At 50.4% G+C, this 18898-nt stretch overlaps 2 protein-coding genes across 5 annotated transcripts in view; one reads left to right on the top strand and one right to left on the bottom strand.

Moving 5' to 3' along the window:
• The window catches only part of LOC117877966, a 44235-nt gene extending 26857 nt beyond the window's left edge, over positions 1 to 17378 (top strand). Inside the window, exons 1-4 of one of the 4 annotated variants that reach the window (XM_034771702.1) lie at positions 11008 to 11837; positions 13927 to 14051; positions 16271 to 16580; positions 17047 to 17378. In XM_034771702.1, coding sequence (XP_034627593.1) covers positions 13954 to 14051; positions 16271 to 16580; positions 17047 to 17133 — 495 coding nt within the window. In that variant the 5' untranslated portion in view covers positions 11008 to 11837; positions 13927 to 13953 and the 3' untranslated portion in view covers positions 17134 to 17378. Of the gene's footprint in view, positions 1 to 9781; positions 10983 to 11007; positions 11838 to 13622; positions 14052 to 16270; positions 16581 to 17046 lie in introns of those variants that run through there. The other 3 variants (XM_034771701.1, XM_034771703.1, XM_034771699.1) reach the window with 3 other exon arrangements.
• LOC117877965 (endogenous retrovirus group 3 member 1 Env polyprotein-like) lies at positions 2733 to 8982 on the bottom strand. Its single transcript, XM_034771698.1, has 2 exons — positions 8660 to 8982; positions 2733 to 4911 (listed from the first exon to the last, which is right to left on the bottom strand). The coding sequence occupies exon 2, from the start codon at positions 4548 to 4550 to the stop codon at positions 2898 to 2900; it is 1653 nt and encodes a 550-aa protein (XP_034627589.1). The 5' UTR covers positions 4551 to 4911; positions 8660 to 8982; the 3' UTR covers positions 2733 to 2897.
• Positions 17379 to 18898: the final 1520 nt, after the last annotated feature.

Raw genomic sequence — 18898 nt, 5'->3', positions numbered from 1 at the left:
AGGGGGTGGGGTTTGGGGGAGACAGAGCTGCTTTGAGTGCGTGGGTGGGAGCAGCTGCTAAACAGAGCTACCAGGAAGTGGGGAGCAGAGAGAGATGGGGGAGGGGGAAGGGACCTGGGTGGAGAGCAAGAACTGGGAAACATCAGGAAGGGGAGATCCCAATGAGAGACACTTTCAATAACTAGAATGAAAGTGTATAAATGTTGAAAATGGTCTCCCCTCAAAACTGGCAGAGTAATCCTCCAGTACCCACACCTCACCCTTAAGGCAGGAGGGGCAGAAAGGAGTGAGCAGCTGGTGGGAGGCATTTAGGGGAGGGAGTTTGCAAGAAGGTGGTTATCAGGGGGGTCTAAGGGGATGGGGTAGGAAGAGGTGGAGTGGGGGTGGAGCCTTGGATAACAGGGTGAAGCCAGGATGGGGCACCCACCGGCAAAACCAAAAGTCAGCACCTCTGAGTCAGGGTGACAGGGTCCCCCTCCCTTCCCCCCCCCCCCCCCCCGCCTGCTCAGGGTGTATTTGTTGCCTGTAAAAACTTCCCCAGCAGCTGCAAAAAGTTGTTGTAATTGTGTCACAGTGAACCCCATGCTGCTACCAAGACACGCCCCCCCCTTATTCCCTTGCCCGGGCCCACCCAGCCAATTGCTGCCTCCCTAGTGCTACACATGACCTTTGACTTATGTCAGTCATAGCGCTCTTTCACCATTGCACTCCAGCTTGGTTGGCGCTCTCTGCGCCTGCCCCGTAAGTGCCATCACATCTCATTGGTCAAGGGGATGTCCGGGGGTGGGATTTGGTGGGGACTCTATTCTGAGCGGTGGCATGGTAAGGGGGCTGGGCCAGGTCAGGGGGGGTGGATATGGGCCTGACGGTCTCAGGGGCAGTCAGGGGATGGGGAATGGGGGCGTTGGATAGGGTGTGGAAGTCCCAGGGGGCCTGGCAGGGATGTGGCTAGGGGTCGGGGCTGTCAGGGAACAGGGGGGTTGGATACTTGGTGGGGTCCTGGGCGGTGATTGGGGCAGGGGGTTCTCTGGGGGTGGCGGGCAGGGGACAAGGAGCAGGGGGGTTGAATGGGTTGGGAGTCCTGGGGATCCTGTCAGGAGGCAGGGAGTGGTTGGATAGGTGTGGGAGTCCTGGGGGTGTGGCTAAGGGTCAGGGCAGGTAGGGGGTAGGGTCCCAGGAGGGGGCAGTCAGGGGACAAGGAGTGGGGTTGGGGTTCTGAGGAGGGGGCGGGAAGTAGGAGGGTGTGGGTTAGAATGGGGGCGGGGCTTGGGCAGGACTCCCTGCGTGTACACCCTAATGAAATATACTGCGCACGCCTATGTACTTTATCCATACAAGCTCTGACAAATGTTTGGAACCCAGTTAACATCAAGTCAATATAGGAATCTTTGCTGTCGTGGCTAAATGCCATGTGGTAGTATTGTTAGGTAAAAAAGCAAGTCCTCACTCACCTCTCCAGCACCCGAGTTCCTGCGGAGTTGGTATGGGGCTCACAATCTGTCAGAGACCAGACACCAATTCGTTGATCAACGGGCTCACACTATCCTTAGCTTGAAAGGCTTCAGAGTAAGTGTGGCAAGTTTATTAGGGGTGAGCATCAATATTTATACACAGAAGTAAACAAAGTGATTAACAGATCATAATGGTCATGTATAATCAATCAAGATTCTACAGGATAAAACAGGTTAAAATGTAAATTCAAAAAGAGAAAAGGGGAGATGGCTACTTAAGGGGAGGGGGGTGTCATGAGTAGTTCGCAGGTCAGAGCTTTGATTAAAAGTTCAGACAGAGATATCAAGTCTGGGTTAAGTTTAAGCTCATCAAAAGTTCAGACTCAACAGTATGCCTCAGGTTCCCTTTTCATACAGCACATTAGGTTTGGAATGTCTCTTCCCGTGTGAAAAATTCCAATACTGTTTACAGGCATCAACTGTGAAATATCAGTTTAACAAGGCCCTTAACATAAAGTATAGTCTCATGTAATTCTTTTAACATGTTCAAGGGGTGTTTTTTTTGGGGGGGGAGGGTTCAGAAGATTGTGCACATTGCACATTTTTACTTTTCTTGGTAATAGCAACACCTTACTTACAAAAACTATCATTAGCAATAAGAACAAATCCCTTGCAAGTGTCCATTTACAATCCTGTTTGTTATGCCTCACCTTGGGCTCCATACCATTGGGGTTTGGGTATTTTAGGGTTAACATGTGGCTTCCCTTTGCAAAAGTAAGTTCTCTTTCCTCCATGTCCTGTAGAATTAAATCCTGATTTCTCTTGCTTAACGGAATTCATGGGCCAATTGAGTGTGCTGTCTGTGCTAACAGCTATTAGCAAGTCTTTCTTCTCCCAGTCAGGCAGGTAATTTGCATCAACACAAACACTAGCTTTTAAATTCTTAGCTGCTACCAATTTTAAGGCTGGATTCTGTCCTAAAGAGAGACCACACAAATCCAAAGAGTCTGAGGGTTGTTAGCCAAATGGGCTCGTTTCCCCCTGGAGCTGCCCAATTACCCCAAGGAGGCACGGGAGTCTAGAAGACGGCTTCAAGTTTTTTATTGATCAGTCAGCTGAGCGGGTGTCCCCCTCGACTCATGCCAGAGGGAGGAGCACACCTTACAAGCGTAGAGCAAGCCTTTTTATACCCAGTAACAAATGACTTAACGTGCATACATTCTGCTGACCTATGGAATTTTTAAATTCCCTTTTAGGGGTATATAGAATACATCTGTTGGGGCCGTAAATAGGATACATTTGTTGAGCCTCTTTGATTGATTGTCTTGCTATATGTTCATATATGGGAAAGGGAGTTTATGGCCATGGGGAACAGCTGAAATAATAGGCGAGTATTTGGCCTTTGTTCTAACAAGGTTCTCCCCCCTTAAAAGCATTTTGAGAGCCCTATGGCCCCCAATCCTCAACTTTAACCGGTTGATATAGTGCCATCATGCGTTGGCGTACAATTTGATTAGCCATTCGTCGGACTAATGCAACTACACAGGGAGCAAAGCAAGCTAGGGATAATAGGGTTGTAATAAAGAGTATAAAGAGAAGAAGGCCTTCTCGGAGCCATCCCAGTTGCGGTAACCAGGACGGGAACCAGTCCGTATTCCACCCACCCCATGCTTGGACCGGGACGTGGGCCAGCTTTCTCATTTCTTTTGTTAGCTGTTTTACCGCCTTTCCATTATCATCTATTTGTAAACAGCAATTAGATTCGTTTAATTTTGCACAGATTCCCCCTTCCTCTGCCAGCAAATAATCAAGAACTAGATGGTGCTGGTAGAGCACATTCCTCATCTGAGTGGACTGATCGGCCAAGAGATCAAGAGCTGCAGCCGTCTGATTAGTTATTATTTCTAAGATGGCTTGCAGCCTAATTATCCGATTCAAGTTGTAAATGGGCTCCCTGGCCCCTGAGATCCACTCATTAGGATTCCATGTGGCTGGACCATAATGTTGTATAATTCTTTCAGGGGGCCACTCTTGAGCTCCCCACTTTTGGGAGCTTCCAGCTGTTAATGCGGAATCAACAGACCGCCGCTCCCTAATCAAATCGTCATATACCTTAATTCCTAACTTATTTCCCTGAATTTGGGGTAGTAGAAAGAACAAGGGCCTAATGTACCCAACATAACATATTCCTGACCAATTTGGAGGCAATCTCCGATAAGCGTGTTGCCCACATATCCAGTAATGGCCTTTTAGGGCCCATTGTCCATTCGCAAAGGGGCCATCCCAGGCTTCGGGGTAGTCCTCGGGGCCCGGTTCTTCGTAATACAACGAGTTACCCATCTCCAGGGGCCCCCCTAATACAATAGATGTACCGTCAGGATTACAGTAGTCACATTTCCAGGCCCCAGCCCCTTCCTTCCAAGCGCAATTACAACCAAATTTAGGGCTATTGGTAGTAGACCAAAAATGATTAAAATGGGTTACCCGAGTTCCATTAGAATGTTGCCATGCCCACTGATACCAGCGTACCACATGATCCTTACTGTCGGTATTATCTCGCTGGCAACTTAGAAAGAGGGCATCAAAGAATCCATCTTGTCCAACTGCCTTACAGCCTTCACCAGTATGCTGTTGGTAGGAACATTGTACCCAGCTATGATTAGTGAGTTTTACGTGGGTTTGGTTCCATCGTCCCTGATATTTAGAACAGTCATACGTATGGCAACTAGGGTGATCATAGCAGTCAAATCCTAGAGATAGGGTCCAGTCACATTGGCTTTTGCCCACATATACCCCTTCTTGTTTTGTTCGGTTTAGACAAAGGATCCCCATCTCAGAGGAATAGAGTCGCCAAGGGCTACTATCCTCATCCCAAACTTCTGTTCCTTTGTGGACTATACTTAAATTACTGATCCACCATTTAGCTGGCACTGGCTGGGCTACCCAAGGCCATTCATTCCAATCCCCTGGGCCTCCGCATACCCAACAGTTACTGAGGTTAAAGGATCCTGCTATTGTCTCCCCTAACTGTAAAAACCTATTCTCCCAACCGTAATAGTGGTGGAAGCATATAAACAAAGATATTAGCAGCAATTTCATTATCTCTTTCTAAACAGTCCCTTTAGTCCGTCCAAGTACTGGTACTCCCAGGTAGAGTCTTCACCTGTGCCACCCCGGGCGTCCGGAGCCGGGGTGGGCAGAGGGCCGGTGTCCTCTTCTGCTAGTTCAGTCTCCGGGTAGGGCTCAGAAATCGCTTTACCCGTGTATGGTGTGTCCATTTGTCGCTCCCGAGAACTTTGACCGCAGTTTGGCTGATGAGCGAGACAGTGTGCGGGCCGTCCCACCGTGGTGTAAGGGGGTCGCGTTTCCACTTCTTGACAAGGACCTGGTCACCGATCCGGAACGGATGCACGGTCTGGTCCAAGGGGAGAGCCTGGAATGGCGCCGCGTATCGATAAAGCTGCAACAAGACAGATTGCAACCCGGAAACCTGTTTCCATAGTATTATATCTACGTTGTTCAGCCTCCGGAGGTCTGGGAGGGCTAGAGCGGGAGGCTGAACCAAGGCTTCTTTTAGCTCTCGAAATGCTTTTCCCATCTCCCACGTCCAATGGAGCAGACCTTCTTTAGTTAAGGATTCATACAGTGGTTTGGCTCTTCCCCCGTAGTCAGGGATCCAGAGCCGACAAAAGCCAGTCAATCCCAGAAAAGCCCTTAATTCTCGGGGGTGCCGGGGTTGAGGGCTATTGAGTATCACCTGGATTCTTTCTTTACCTAGACTACGACTTCCCTGGCACAAATGATACCCAAGAAAGTGACCTGCTGCTTAACCAGTTGGGCTTTTTCCTTTGAGACCTTATACCCCTGTGCCCCAAGGTAATTCAGGAGCTTTACAGTCTGCTCTTTACAGGCTGCCTCTGTTTCAGTACTTAAGAGCAAATCATCGCAATACTGGACTATGTTACATGAGGGGTGTCTAGCCAGGAATGGGGCAAGGTCCCTTCTCAACTGGCTGCCAAAAATCTCGGGTGCACAGGTAAGTCCTTGTGGGACAACGGTCCAGAGGTATTGAGCCTTATAGTGAGTATCTGGATCCTCCCACTCGAAGGCAAACAGTTTCTGAGATTCCAAATCAAGGGGAATGGAAAAGAAGGCATCTTTTAAGTCTATTACAGAGAACCAACTGTGCTCTTTGGGAACTTGGCCCAAAATAGTATGGGGATTTGGGACGACTGGATAGGGAGCCTCTATTAACTTGTTAACCTGTCTTAGGTCCTGGACCAACCGATACTGCCCATTAGGCTTAGGCACGCCCATTATCGGAGTGTTGTACGGGGACGTGCCTTCCCTGATCCACCCACACTGCAGAAACTTTTGAATCAGAGGTTTTAACCCGATTCTAGTGGTCAGCTTAAGAGGGTATTGTCGAATTCGAACTGGGCTGCTTCCTTCCTTAAGGGAAATATGCACTGGTGAAGCATTCCGGGCTCGAGCGACGCCTCCCTCCTCTGCCCAAACCTCAAGGTTAACCCCTGACAGCTGGCTTTCTTCATTCCTCCCCCGGCACTCCGGGAAGTGATTTCCAGCGCTTATCAGGGCCATCTGGTAATTTGAGGACTGCTGCTTAGGGATTCTAACTTCCATAGTCCCTTTATCAAACGAGATTTCTGCCTGGAGTTTAGTAAGAATATCTCGTCCGAGCAGCGCGATGGGGCAAGAGGGGCTGCAAACAAATTGGTGGGAAATTTGGCGGTCCCCTACCTTTACTAGGAGAGGCAAAGTTTTTTCCAAAGCTGTAGTTTGTCCCTCTATCCCCTGTACCATGGCACATTCCCGAGCTCTACCTCGGGGAGCCTTACTAAGGGGGAGCAAACTAAGAGTGGCCCCAGTGTCAATAAGGGCTTCAATTGGGCGGCCCTCCACATTAATTTTTACCGTGGGATCCAGACTGGCAGCTTGCGCCGCCAGGAGGGGCCGCTGGGTCCCTCGGCTTCCCTATGGGGAAGATCCCTCCCCTGAACGTCCCGTGTTGTTGTAAAGGATGGGAAGGGACGGGGTTTTGTTTTTACGTTCCTTTCCCATGGCCTGTCGCCGGGGGCATTCATTCTTCCAGTGCCCCTCTTCCCTACAGATAGCGCACTGGTTTCGACCCAGGCGGGGGCCCCGTCCCCTCCCAAGTGGCCCTGGCTTCTCCTTAACCTTGTCCCCCCTTTCTGCATATCCTTCTCTCAGGGCCATGGCCAAAACGCGGGCCCCTTTCTTTCGCTCCTCATCATCCCTCCGATCATAAACCTTCATGGCTATTTCTAAAAGTTCCTCTATATTCTTGCCCGAAGCCCCTTCCAATTTTTGCAACTTCTTTCTAATGTCCTCGTAGGACTGCCCAATAAAGAGGGGGATTAGCACCCGTTTCCCATTGATATCCTCAGGATCGAGGTCTGTGTATCTTTTACAGATATTACAGAGCCGCTCATAAAAAGCAGCTGGGTTCTCATTCTTTTCCTGTCTTATACTATACAATTTGGCCCAATTTGGGGTTTTCCTAATGCAGCGTTTCATTCCCTGTACTATAGCCGTGGCGTATTGGCTATGGAGGGCCCGGCCTTCCGCATTGTGTGACCAGTTGGGAGGGCTTTCAGGCAGCCGTGCAGCCACTGCGGCCGAGCTTTCCTCCGTCTCAGCTACCCATTCACGGGCCTTTGAGAGGACTAAGCGCCTCTCTTCCGCAGTTAACAGAGTGTTAAGAGCGACCCTCATGTCACCCCAAGTAGGGTTGTGGGCCGTAATTAATGTCTCAAACACTGCTGTCAGCGGGGCGGGATCTTCCGAGAACGGGGGATTCTGTTGTTTCCAATTATATAGATCACTAGTGGTAAAGGGGATATATATCATAGTGAGATTACCATCGGGGGCTACAGCCTCCCGCAGTGGACACAAATATTTCTGCTGCAAGGACATTTCGTGTACCTCACCACTCTTGCCTGGGGAACCAATAAGGGTAAATCTAGTGTCCCCAGGGTTATAATCAGTCGACATCCTCCACTGCGTCTTGGAGTTTTGATTTGTTACGGGGCCAGTCTTGCTCCTGGTGCGGTCAGACACTGAGGAGCTCAGAGGAGTTGAAGGGGACTCTTGTTTGGAAATGCCCTCGTGTTTCGGCTCACCCCTTTCATCTGAGGCATTATCCTCAGAGATGTGGGGGGGGATTTCAAGTGAGGATGCCAGAACGGGGAGGCCAGGATACAAAGGGGGAGGGGGCATAGGATCAGGGGCAGAAGGAATCACAGTTGGAGGACAGGATTTCTTAACAGGGGGACAGGATTTTCTAACAGGGGCACGGGCCATTAAGGTTTTAATAGTTTGTATTTTACACTTCTGTAACCATGGGGGAGGATTGGCTACGAGATCCTGCCATATATCTATATAGGGATATTGGTCCCAATGCCCATCCCGGGTCACAATGTTATGTACTGCTTGTACAATCTCTGGCTTGAGTGTCCCCCCCTCGGGCCATTCCACCCCGAAGGTTGTCCACTCAAGAGTACAAAATCTTACAAGATTGTCTTTACATAATACAATTCCATAATCAGCCTGGCGTCTAAACGCCTTCCAGTTTTCCAGCATACACCCCAGGGGCGTACTGGAGAAGGTGCTTTGTCCGGACCCCATTATGTTCTACCCAGGGGTTTGCTCAAGACAAAGATATCAAGGGGTTTTTAGGGATCTAGTTTTAACTCAGATATCCGCTGGGCCACGAGGTTCAGCTGACCCCCCTTGCAATCAAGATATCCTGGTCACCGGGTTTCCCCTCGCAGGAGTCTTGGGGCGGCTGAAGTCAGCTTAAGCCTCAGACCTATCAGCGGCACTCACTCATTTTACACAGATCCCTTAATCAGTTACAATCTTGGCTTCCAACACACCATCAAGAGGAGAAACAAGATTACCCCTCCCACAAACAAGAGCAATCCCTGAGGCTGCTCCAAGTCCCAATAGTTGTTAAGAACGGCCCATGGACTAGTGGAGTTAGTGACGTTGCTCATTGGCCGTTGGCTGCTTTCCCTTTACTTACAAACACAACGACAATACACTTATAATACTACGACAATATTAATATACCTTCCCTTATACGGGCTGCCTAGGGGATTTCCACCGTCCAACCCACACCTCGGGGGCGTTATTCCTCAAACCCAGGAGGTAAACGCACTTACCGCCCGAAGTGGCCGCGTCCGGCAGTCAGACTTCCCCTTCTTCTGAAGCCGTCTTGCTTCCGTGTCCTTCAGAGTTCTCTTTAGAGAGGACACAGCCGCCCCGGCCGATTGTGACGATCCGAGGCCCGAGCAAACCAACCGCTCGAGGTGGCCACTCCTCGGAATCGCCCTCGGCCGTCGGTCAGTGCCCTCTACAGGGAGAGAAGTCCCTTCGTGGTCGCCATTTGTTAGCCAAATGGGCTCGTTTCCCCCTGGAGCTGCCCAATTACCCCAAGGAGGCACGGGAGTCTAGAAGACGGCTTCAAGTTCTTTATTGATCAGTCAGCTGAGCGGGTGTCCCCCTCGACTCATGCCAGAGGGAGGAACACACCTTACAAGCGTAGAACAAGCCTTTTTATACCCAGTAACAAATGACTTAACGTGCATACATTCTGCTGACCTATGGAATTTTTAAATTCCCTTTTAGGGGTATATAGAATACATCTGTTGGGGCCGTAAATAGGATACATTTGTTGAGCCTCTTTGATTGATTGTCTTGCTATATGTTCATATATGGGAAAGGGAGTTTATGGCCATGGGGAACAGCTGAAATAATAGGCGAGTATTTGGCCTTTGTTCTAACAGGGTGAGAGTTTGCTTGCTATCCCCTGCATCCTCAAGCAGTCAGCCATAAAACTGTTCTGCTCTGAAACACCAGTAACCAAATCTGTCCTCACACCCTGAAGCACAGACGGCTCATTTAAAGAATTAGCCTGGAGACATTCCTGTCCCAACACCATTGTCTTTCCAACAAGCTGGCCATATACAAGTTCAGGTTTCAGAGTTGCAGCTGTGTTGGTCTGAATTTGCAAAAAGAACAGGAGTACTTATGGTACTTTAGAGACTAACCAATTTATTTGAGCATCCGATGAAGTGGGCTGTAGCCCACAAAAGCTTACGCTCAAATAAATTGATTAGTTTCTAAGGTGCCATAACTACTCTTGTTCTTTACACAAGTTCAGGAATTTTTTCCTTCTTGCCACAAGTTTCCACACCATCATAGGTAACACAATCAAATCAACTTTCTGTTCTCTTTGTGCCCTGGTTAAGATATCACCCTGATCAGACAGAGCTGCTCCATCCTTTTCCAACCACACATTAGCAACAGGCAAAATACAAGCACCAGAATTGTCTGGTCTCTGGGATTTTGCTAAGACACTAACTGGATGCAACCTAGTTACGGTGCCATTCTCCTTAGCGGACACAAACTTAGGACCTTCCCTTCCTGAGCTTTAGTTGAATCCAGAACCAACTCTGAGACCACTGCACTATCCTCAACCAACACAGGCTGAAAGGCACCTTCTGTCTGCTTCACAGACAAAGAAGAGTCGGAGCCGCATTCTCCTTTTCCAAACACGCAGCTTGGGATCTCATTTCCCTTGTCCTGGCACGCAGGGCTGTTCGCAGACAACTGCTTGGAGACCGAGGTAGATTCCTCCGTAGGCAAGTTAAAATACCCCTGACGGACACAGGCACATTTCCTTCACTGTCACAATTCTCCCCACAGGAAACAAGTAAGGTGTAGGGGCCCTCATTTTCCGCTATCCTTGCCTTCCCAAACTGCTGACTAGATAAAGCCATCAGCTCACAAGGCTGTCTAGGCTCATCCAAACTTTCTGTACCAGACACGTTTCCACTCCCAACAGATAAACTGCTGCTCTATTCACTACCCTGAGCTACTGTCTGCAAATCAGAGTTACCCTTTTCAGGTTCACTTGTATAAGCTGTACTAGCCACCAATTCATTACCCCTTAAAAATCTACCCTTTCCTCCCTCAGCTGGGGCTTCCATCTGTCCATCCACTTTAAGCTGCTCCTGAGAAACATTTTCCTGACCAATGAGATCTTTCTGTGCTTGATCTAATTCCAGATTCACTTCTGAAACATTAGGCAGGCAGACATTCAGAAACTTCGTTCACAGCCAAACTACTACTTTCCAAAGACAAACCTTTGGAAAAACCTTCCAAAGACACAACTTTAGACACAACCTCTCCTGTGCCTGGTTTGTGTTAACTTGACTGAACATAGCTCTAATATCATTTCCAATCATAAGATCTTTAGGGATTGTGTTTTTTACTCCCACAACCATGGTGCCCTCAAATCCCTTCCATTTCAGGTGGCTTTGAGCCAAAGACGCCCTGACAAAATACTCAGCTGAGGCTACAACAGTTACACTTTCATCTGGCCAATAATCTTCCTCCCTGACAAGACTTGCTTTAACCAAAGTAATATCGGCTGCGGTGTCCCTCCATGCCATACACCTTACTCCATTCACTTCTGCACTGGTAATAAACTCTGCATTATTTTTCCCATATTTAGCTTTAATATGAGTTTTAAGGTCAAATTCTTCAGAGGCCACAGAAACAGCATTTGCACATACGGCACCAACGGTGGGCTGTGTGTGGCTTGCCTGTGAGTTTATAACAGGATTAGCATTTACCGTGGCATTTGGGATTGCTGGTTTTGGGCTGCCCTTCAGGGTCGGGCAATCTGGTCTCATGTGGCCAAGCACACCACAGTGATGGCATTTAACCTGTTTATTCTTGTGGTCAGAGTTCCTATCCTCTGGGCCCCCATGAGATCCTTTAGAATAGTCAGCGCCAGGTTTACTTTTAAATCCTTTTCCTCCCCTCCTCCCCCCCCCTTGAACTGGGGAGAATGGTGATTAGTTTTACCTGGGGGTTTATACCCTTCTCGAGCCCTGTTTTGGGTATGGGCACCCGCAATCTCTGCAGCCCGTAGGACTGACTCAGGGTTCCTATCACACACAGCTGCTCTCACGTGGTCAGGCACAATGTCCAAGAACTGTTGTTCCAAAATTATTAAATCCAGCAGTTTTTCAAAACTCCCATGCGCCTTTGCTTCCCACAACCCACTTTTTAACAAAGCCCATGGGCTTATGAGCACATTCTACAGAAGTGCAATCATTAGACACTTTAAACTTTCTAAACTTAACTCTGTAAGATTCAGGAGTAATCTTGAAGGGCCTTAACACAGAATCTTTAAACCGCTCATAATCCAAGGCTTCTTGTTCCCCCTGTTCATTAAATACCTCCCTGGCTTTTCCAGTCAGTCTGGCCAGCAGGACAGGCATTCGCTGATCATCAGGGATCTGGTACAGATTGCAGAGGCGTTCAAAGGTAGACAAAAACTCCTCTCTATCCTCAGTATCATTGTCAATGGGACACATCCTTTCCCAGTTTTTCTTGTGGCGGTGGGGAAGTGGAGCACCAGAGGGTGATGACTTTCTCCACTCTTCCATTACTTGGAGCTGAAGTTTAGCCGTCTCCTGTTCCATCTGTGGAGCTTTCTCCTCCGCAGCCAGCAGCTCCAGACGCCCCTTACGAGCTCTTTCTTCTCTCTTATCAGCTTCTCTTTCTAATTCAGCTGTTTTTTGTTTTTTTTCCAGCAATCGAAGATCTGCTAAATTCCTTTCTTGCTCAAGTTACAGTTTATTTGTTACCTTCTGTACTCTCATTTTTTCTGCATCTTCTGTAGTCTCCGGTAAGGGCTGCGCTCTTGCCCCCGGATCACTGGCCATTAACAGCTCTCGATTTGTAGCTTTCTTTCTAAAGCTTATCCCCTTTTCTGAACACAAATCTTCCAGGGCTTCTTTGCCAAGGCCCTCATATGCTCTTTGCTTACCCATTGCAACTGCTCTTTAACCAACCAAACTCTCAATCCCAAAATTCAAATTTGGATAGCGTGGGGTTCTGACCCAGAGCTTAATTGACCTGGTTCTGTGGATCCTAGCACGACTACGCCACTGTAACGATGCTGGTTCTGGCAGGACCCAACTGAAAGTGCCAATTTAGGACAAATTGCTTAAAACAGGGCAGTTACAGCCCAAGGCTGGGGTTTTTCCGCCTCTAAGGCAAACCAAACCTGCCCCACAAAGAGGACTTTGGTCTCACCCCACTGGCTAACCACAAGTCACACAAGCAGTTCCCTTTAAACACTCCAGTTTCCCAGTATCACCAACAGTGCCACTCGTTATAAAAACCAATACCCCAGTAAAAGAAAAAAAGGTTCTCTGGATCCCAAAGGACCAAGCCCCAGACTCATGTCAATATACAAATGAGATCGTACCCACAAATCACGCTGTTGCCAGAATCTAAAATCTAAAAGTTTATTCATAAAAGGAAAAAGAGATAGATGAGAGAGAGAATTGGTTAAATGGAATCAATGACATACAGTAATGGCAAAGTTCTTGGTTCAGGCTTGTAGCCGTGATAGACTAAGCTGCAGGTTCAAATCAAGTCTCTGGAGTACATCCCCAGCTGGGATGGGTCATCAGTCCTTTGCTACAAACGGCAGCTCTAGCAAAGTCCCTCCAGAGGTAAGAAGCAGGATTGAAGACAAGATGGAGATGAGGCATCAGCCTCTTATAGTCTTTTCAAGGTGTAAGAACACCTCTTTGTCCTTACTATGGAAAATTACAGCAAAATGGAGTCTGGAGTCACATGGGCAAGTCCCTGCCTACATTGCTGAGTTGCCAGGCATATTTGCCTCTTCTCAATGGGTCAATTGTATAGCCGATGGTCCTTAAGGGGCCATCAAGCAGGCTAGGCAGAGCTGACACTAACCTGTCTGGGGTGTCACCCAGAAGCACAGCATAATTATGAAATACAGACAGTATAGAGCCAATACTTCTAACTTTAAATACAACAATGATCTATGCATCCAGATAGCATAAACATAACCAGCGAACTATAACCTTGTCTTAGAGACCTTATTTGACCTCCTTTATACCAGATTTGGTGTCACTACAGGACCTTGGTTGCAACAATGACCTATGTGGTCCCAGATTATATCAATAACATCACAACTGGTCCCAGTCCTGTGAGTGCTGGTTCATGAAGGTTTTCAGCAGCATCTTTAGGGTCCCATTGAACCTCTTCACCAGCCCGTTGGACTGAAGGTGATACGTCGGACCCCACGCTTCTCCCACAAGCACCGGAGCAGAGTTGACATGAAATTGGAGCCCTGGTCTGTAAGGAGCTCCTTGGGGAACCCCCCACTCTGCTGAAAACAGACAAGGCCACCTCCTCAAGATAGGAAGTAGCGAAATCTACCACCCCCAGAATGTATTTTTTTTCCCCTGTCCGAATTGCCTTGCTGAGGGGTCCCACTATGTCCACGGCCACCTTCTGGAAAGGCTCCTCTATGATGAGCGGGGGCCTCAAAGCTGCTTTCTCCTTGTCCTGGGCCTTCCCCACCCTCTGGCAGGGATTGCAGGACCTGCAGTACTGCTGGATGGCATCAAGGATCCCAGGCCAGTGTAAGTTCTGTAGCAGCTTCTGCCTGGTGCGCTGGATTTCCTGGTATCCCGAGAGAGGGACATCATGGGCCAGGTACAGTAGCCTGCGGTAGTACTTCTGGGGGACCACTGGCTGTCTCCTGATCTTCTCTCTTCCCCCCCTCCCCCCAGTTCCACTTCCCCTTGGGGAGCCCATTCCCAAGACAGGAATCCCTTCTCCCACAAGAATGTTTCCAGGCAGCCTACCCCCAGGGGTTTTGCCGGGCTGTGGCCAGCAAGTTCCCTTAGCTTATCTAAAGAGGGATCTTTCCGCAGCTCGGCCTGGAATTCAGAGGCTGGGGAAGGGATGAGGACCTGCTCCCTCTCAGTGGCTGGGTCCCAGGCCGCAGCCCCGCCAAGTCCTGTCCCCAATGACTCTTTTCCCGCTGGCACCCCCGGCAGGCCACCGCCCCCCATGTCAGGGCAGAATGCCCTTCGCTGGCTCTGGCTACAGGTGATGACTAGGGCACTCTGGGAGCTGCCCAGCCAATCTGCCAGGTCACCCCCCCCATCAGCACCTCAGTAGGCAACTGATAATGCACCCCCACATCTTTGGGGCCCTCTTTGGCCCCCTATTTCAGATGTACCCTGGTCATGGGTACCTTAAATGGGGGCTCGCAGACACCCGTCAGGGTTAGGTAGGTGTTGGACACCAGCCGGTTTGGGGCCACCACCTCGGGCCGGGCCAGTATCACCTCACGTCCCAGTGACCTGCTTCCCATCCACCTCCAGGTGAATGAGGCACTCGCTCCTCAGGGGCCGCCCCAACCCACCCTGTACACTGAGCATCAAGCCTCCCCGAGGAGCTGGCTTCTCCCTCTTGGGCCATTGCTAAACTGCCAATCCCACCTGCCTGGGGATCCAGCCCCTTTTGAGGGCTCGGTTTGCTCATTCTGTCCCTGAGCTTTTGGCTCCGGGCCCATCTGTGGCCTCCGGGCCCATCTGTGGCCCCCCGTCCCACAGTAATTACACCTCAGGTCCCGTTGGTCTCCAGGGGCTGGTGGGTCAGCTCTGGTATTGGCTGTGCCTCTCAGGAGGGATTTCTCCAAGACTTCCTTCAGGGAAGCCCCTGGGTGACCCCCCCCCACACACACACACCTTCTGCACTGACGTGGGCCCGTCCCCCTGGGATTCACTTCCATTGCCCGACCTGCTAACTACAAACTCATCCGCCAGCAGCCCTGCGTGGCACAGGTCATTCGGCCTCTTGTCCACAAACTACATCCTCAGGTCAGGGGGGCAGAGTTCATACAGTTGCTCCAGCTCCATAATTCAATCACGTCCTCCTTGGTCCGGGCCCCGCCCCATTCACCCACTTGCGGATGTATTTCCCCAATCAGCGTGACCAGTTCCAGATAGGTCACCCCCTGGGTCTTCTGCACACTCAGGAACCTTTTCCTGCACGCCTCGGGGGGTCAGCTCAAACTTGCGCAGCAGGACTTGTTTGAACAGTTCATAGTCCCTTGCTTCCACCTCATCCATCTGGCTGAACATCTCTATGGGTTTGGGACCCAGTAAGGGGGTGAGATGCCAAAGATGTCTGCAGAGTCAACCTGGCGCACATTGCAGACCTTCTCAAGGGCAGTGAAGAAGGCACCTCTCTCATCCCCTTCCTTAAACTGAGGCAGCACTTTTATATCTGAGTTCCCTATGGGCTTAGCTAGCCTGGGCCCGTCCGCACTCACCACGGTAGGGGTCTCTCTGCTTCTCAGCTCTGCCATCGCCAGTTCATGCTGCCTCTGTCTCTGACGGTCCTCCCATTCCTTCTCATGGTCCTCCAGCTCTTTCAGTTTCTGTCCCTTTTCCAACTCCAACTGTCTCAGCTCCACCAACGGGCAACTCGGTCGGGAAGATCCCCTGCTGGTCGGGGAGATGGACTGCCTAGCTGCTCCCAGCCTCTCTTGCAGCCCCAGCTGGCTCAGGAACTGGCTCCTTAGAGTGATCATTCTCTTCCAACTGGGCAATCAGCTGTGCCTTGGTGACTTTTCCAAAGCATGGCCCTCTCTCTCTCTGCACAGCTCTACAATGTCCTTCTTAAGGACATGGGTATAGGCCATCTCCATGCTGTTCCCAAGGGGTCATGGACTCACAGGCCTGTACTCTCTCAGCTCCCCACAATCCCTGGGAGGAACCCCTTCAGTGCGACAGCCATTCTCAGGGGTCCACTCTTTCTTGGGGGTTAAGCCGGAGGCTCCTCCGCCTCCTGGAATTGCACCTCTGAGCCTCCAGCATGCCCATCTCTCGCTAATCCCCCTTTGTTTTATTGCTCCCCAGTCACTTACTGCAGGATGCTCTGTCCACGGGGTGCAGTTTGATCCCACCTCTGCACCAGCTGTCCCGGAGTCACCGGGCGATGCTCTGGAACTACTCCCTACGAAGCCAGGCAGGACTCTGGTCTAGCATGCCTCCTCTCTTTGAGCATACTGTCTCCAGGGCAAGAAGCTTACAGAGCTTCGACCTTCCTGGGTCTTACCTCAGAGCATTCAGCAGCCCCTTCCTCACCATGCGCTTCCCGCAGCAAGTCTGCCCAGGCGGGGCTGCTGAGGAAGCCAGAGGGCCCTACACCCCAACTCTGCAGTCAGAGGTGACTCTTAGCCAGCGTACAACAGAAGGTTTATTCGTTGACAGGAACACGGCGTAGAACAGACGTAACTATTACAAACGTGTGTGCCTTTCAGCCAAGTCCATTTTGGGAATCCTGGGCCAGACGCCCTGGATTCCCCTTTGCCAGTCTCCCAAGGCAGACTGCCAGCCTCCAGCCACCTGACCTCGGACACTCCCCTTGATGCCCCTCCTCCTTCTTGGTCTCACTTTGCAGGCCAAAGGTGTCACCTGGCCACACCCCCCTCCTGGGTCTCAGGTTACATAGATGCAAATAGCTGGGCAGTCTCACCTGCCCCGAGGGCCTCCGCAAAATCACACTCCCAATTCCCACCAGCTCAGTATTGGTGCATTACACTGGGAAACTAAGGAACACACAGTATTAGTACAGGACAGTAAGACTCGCACGCAACATAACAAGATAAAACCCCATTTCGTCATATCCACAGAACAAACTACACCCTGCCTGGGATGGGCCCTTCAAGGTCATCAAACAGCTGAATGAGGTAAACTATGTAGTGAAACTGTCTAACTAGGCTCACAGCCACTGGGTGTACCATGTCAACGTGATGAAGCCATACTTTGACAGGGAGAATTTGGTACTGGCCATCTGTGGCCAGCGGGAGGAGCAGGAAGATGACCCACTCGTGGATCTATTCCCTGAGACGGGGCTGGCCCTTTGCCGGAATCAATTCCCCTCTCAGATCAGCTAACCCCTGCCCAGTAGGCTGAGATCCGAGAGGCGCCGCTCTCCAACGAGCCTGGGCTCAGTAACCTGGCTGTCCACAAAATGGGGGGCGGCTGCCTAAAGCCAGAGCCGGCTCAGGTGGAGGTGATCAGAGATGGGCCCGTTCCCCAGATTAAAAAGCAAGTCTAGGCTTTCATTGGGATGGCGGGCTACTACCGGAGATTCGTTCCCCACTTTAGCTTCATAGCCACCCGAATCACTAAGGTAAGTAAGAAGGGAAATCCAGATAAGGTGGTCTGGACCACGCAGTGGCAGAGGGGTCTTTGTGCTCTGAAAGAGGCTCTGGTCAAGGGCTCGGTGCTGGTAAAGCAGGACTTTGACAAGCTCTTTCTGGTGTTCACTGGCGCTTCAGAAGGGGGCTGGGTGTGGCGCCAATGCAGATTGATGGAAAGGGGGAGAGACATCCCATCGGGTATGTGAGCAGAAAGCTGCTGTCCCGAAAGCAGAACTCTCCAGCCATAGAAAAGGAATGCCTGGCCAGGGCGGCTGGGCCTTAAAAAGCTGCAGCCATATCGCTTTTGGTCGGCTTTCCTTCAGGCCAGAGGGGGGCGCCGATGGCCGCCAGGCCAGAGGGGGGCGCCGATGGCCGCCAGGCCTGTTTCCTAAAGATGTGACGTTCTGTACCTCAACCACTCAGGCAGTGCAGCTCCTCCTCCCACTCTTAGAGCCATAACTGAGTCCCACATGTATATATTTGTTATAATTTTGCATTTATACATAAGATAATATTTCCCTTTGGGAAGATGTAACCACCTTATGTATAATTGGGCAAAATGTTTAAAACAGTTCATGCACATTATGTGAGGAAAATATACACACTGAAAATGTGTTGTGGTTACAGAAGTATTTCGCAGTATTCCGTTGCTGGGAGCCCCTAGCCCTTTAAATCCCCTCTGCAGCTCCGGCAGCCGGAGCTGCGGGCGGGATTTAAAGGGCCTGGAGGTCTGCGGCGGCCAGAGCCCCAGGCTCTTTAATTTGCCCCTGAGCCCTGGGGGCTCCCTGCCACCTCTGCAGCTGGGAGCCTTGTGTTGATTTAAAGGGCCTGGGACTCCCAACTACAGCCTGTGTCCCAGGGCCTTTAAATCTTGAGAGGCTGCGCCTCTTCTGGATGAGGCCACGCCCCCCCAGGACTCCGGCAGTACCGGTAAATCCTGTAAGTTACTTTCACCCCTGCTTAAGGCGCTGATATCTTCTCTCACTCATGCCCTGCTACCAGCCTGTCTCCTTCAATTGAGTGCTGAACAGAACAGCAGTCATGCGTGAAAGAAGAAAACGCCCCTCTGGGGCAGCATTCAGAAAAAGAAAGCAAGCAAAGGAAGCTTTTCTATCTAAGCAGGAAGGAGCTTCCTGAGATACATAGACACAAATGTTCATGGTGAGCCTTCCGGCCCCAGTGAGGATGTGAGTGGTGAGGAGATGCCTGATCGTCCAGTTAGTCAGAGTGCAGGTGACCTGGCAACTACTGCAGCATCCATATCTCCATCTCAAATGGATGTAACTGTGCACATTCCTTACGAAAAATGTAAATCAGAGAAGAGTGTGGTGGAGGTGTA

The sequence above is a fragment of the Trachemys scripta genome, chromosome 5 (genome assembly GCF_013100865.1).
Source record: "Trachemys scripta elegans isolate TJP31775 chromosome 5, CAS_Tse_1.0, whole genome shotgun sequence".
In the NCBI taxonomy this organism is placed as follows: Eukaryota; Metazoa; Chordata; order Testudines; family Emydidae; genus Trachemys; species Trachemys scripta.
This window is presented reverse-complemented; position numbering and strand designations above follow the sequence as displayed.

What these genes read in the sequence shown, in the direction of transcription:
- LOC117877965 (XM_034771698.1), bottom strand. Translation starts at nt 4,550, where the DNA reads ATGAAATTGCTGCTAATATCTTTGTTTATATGCTTCCACCACTATTAC.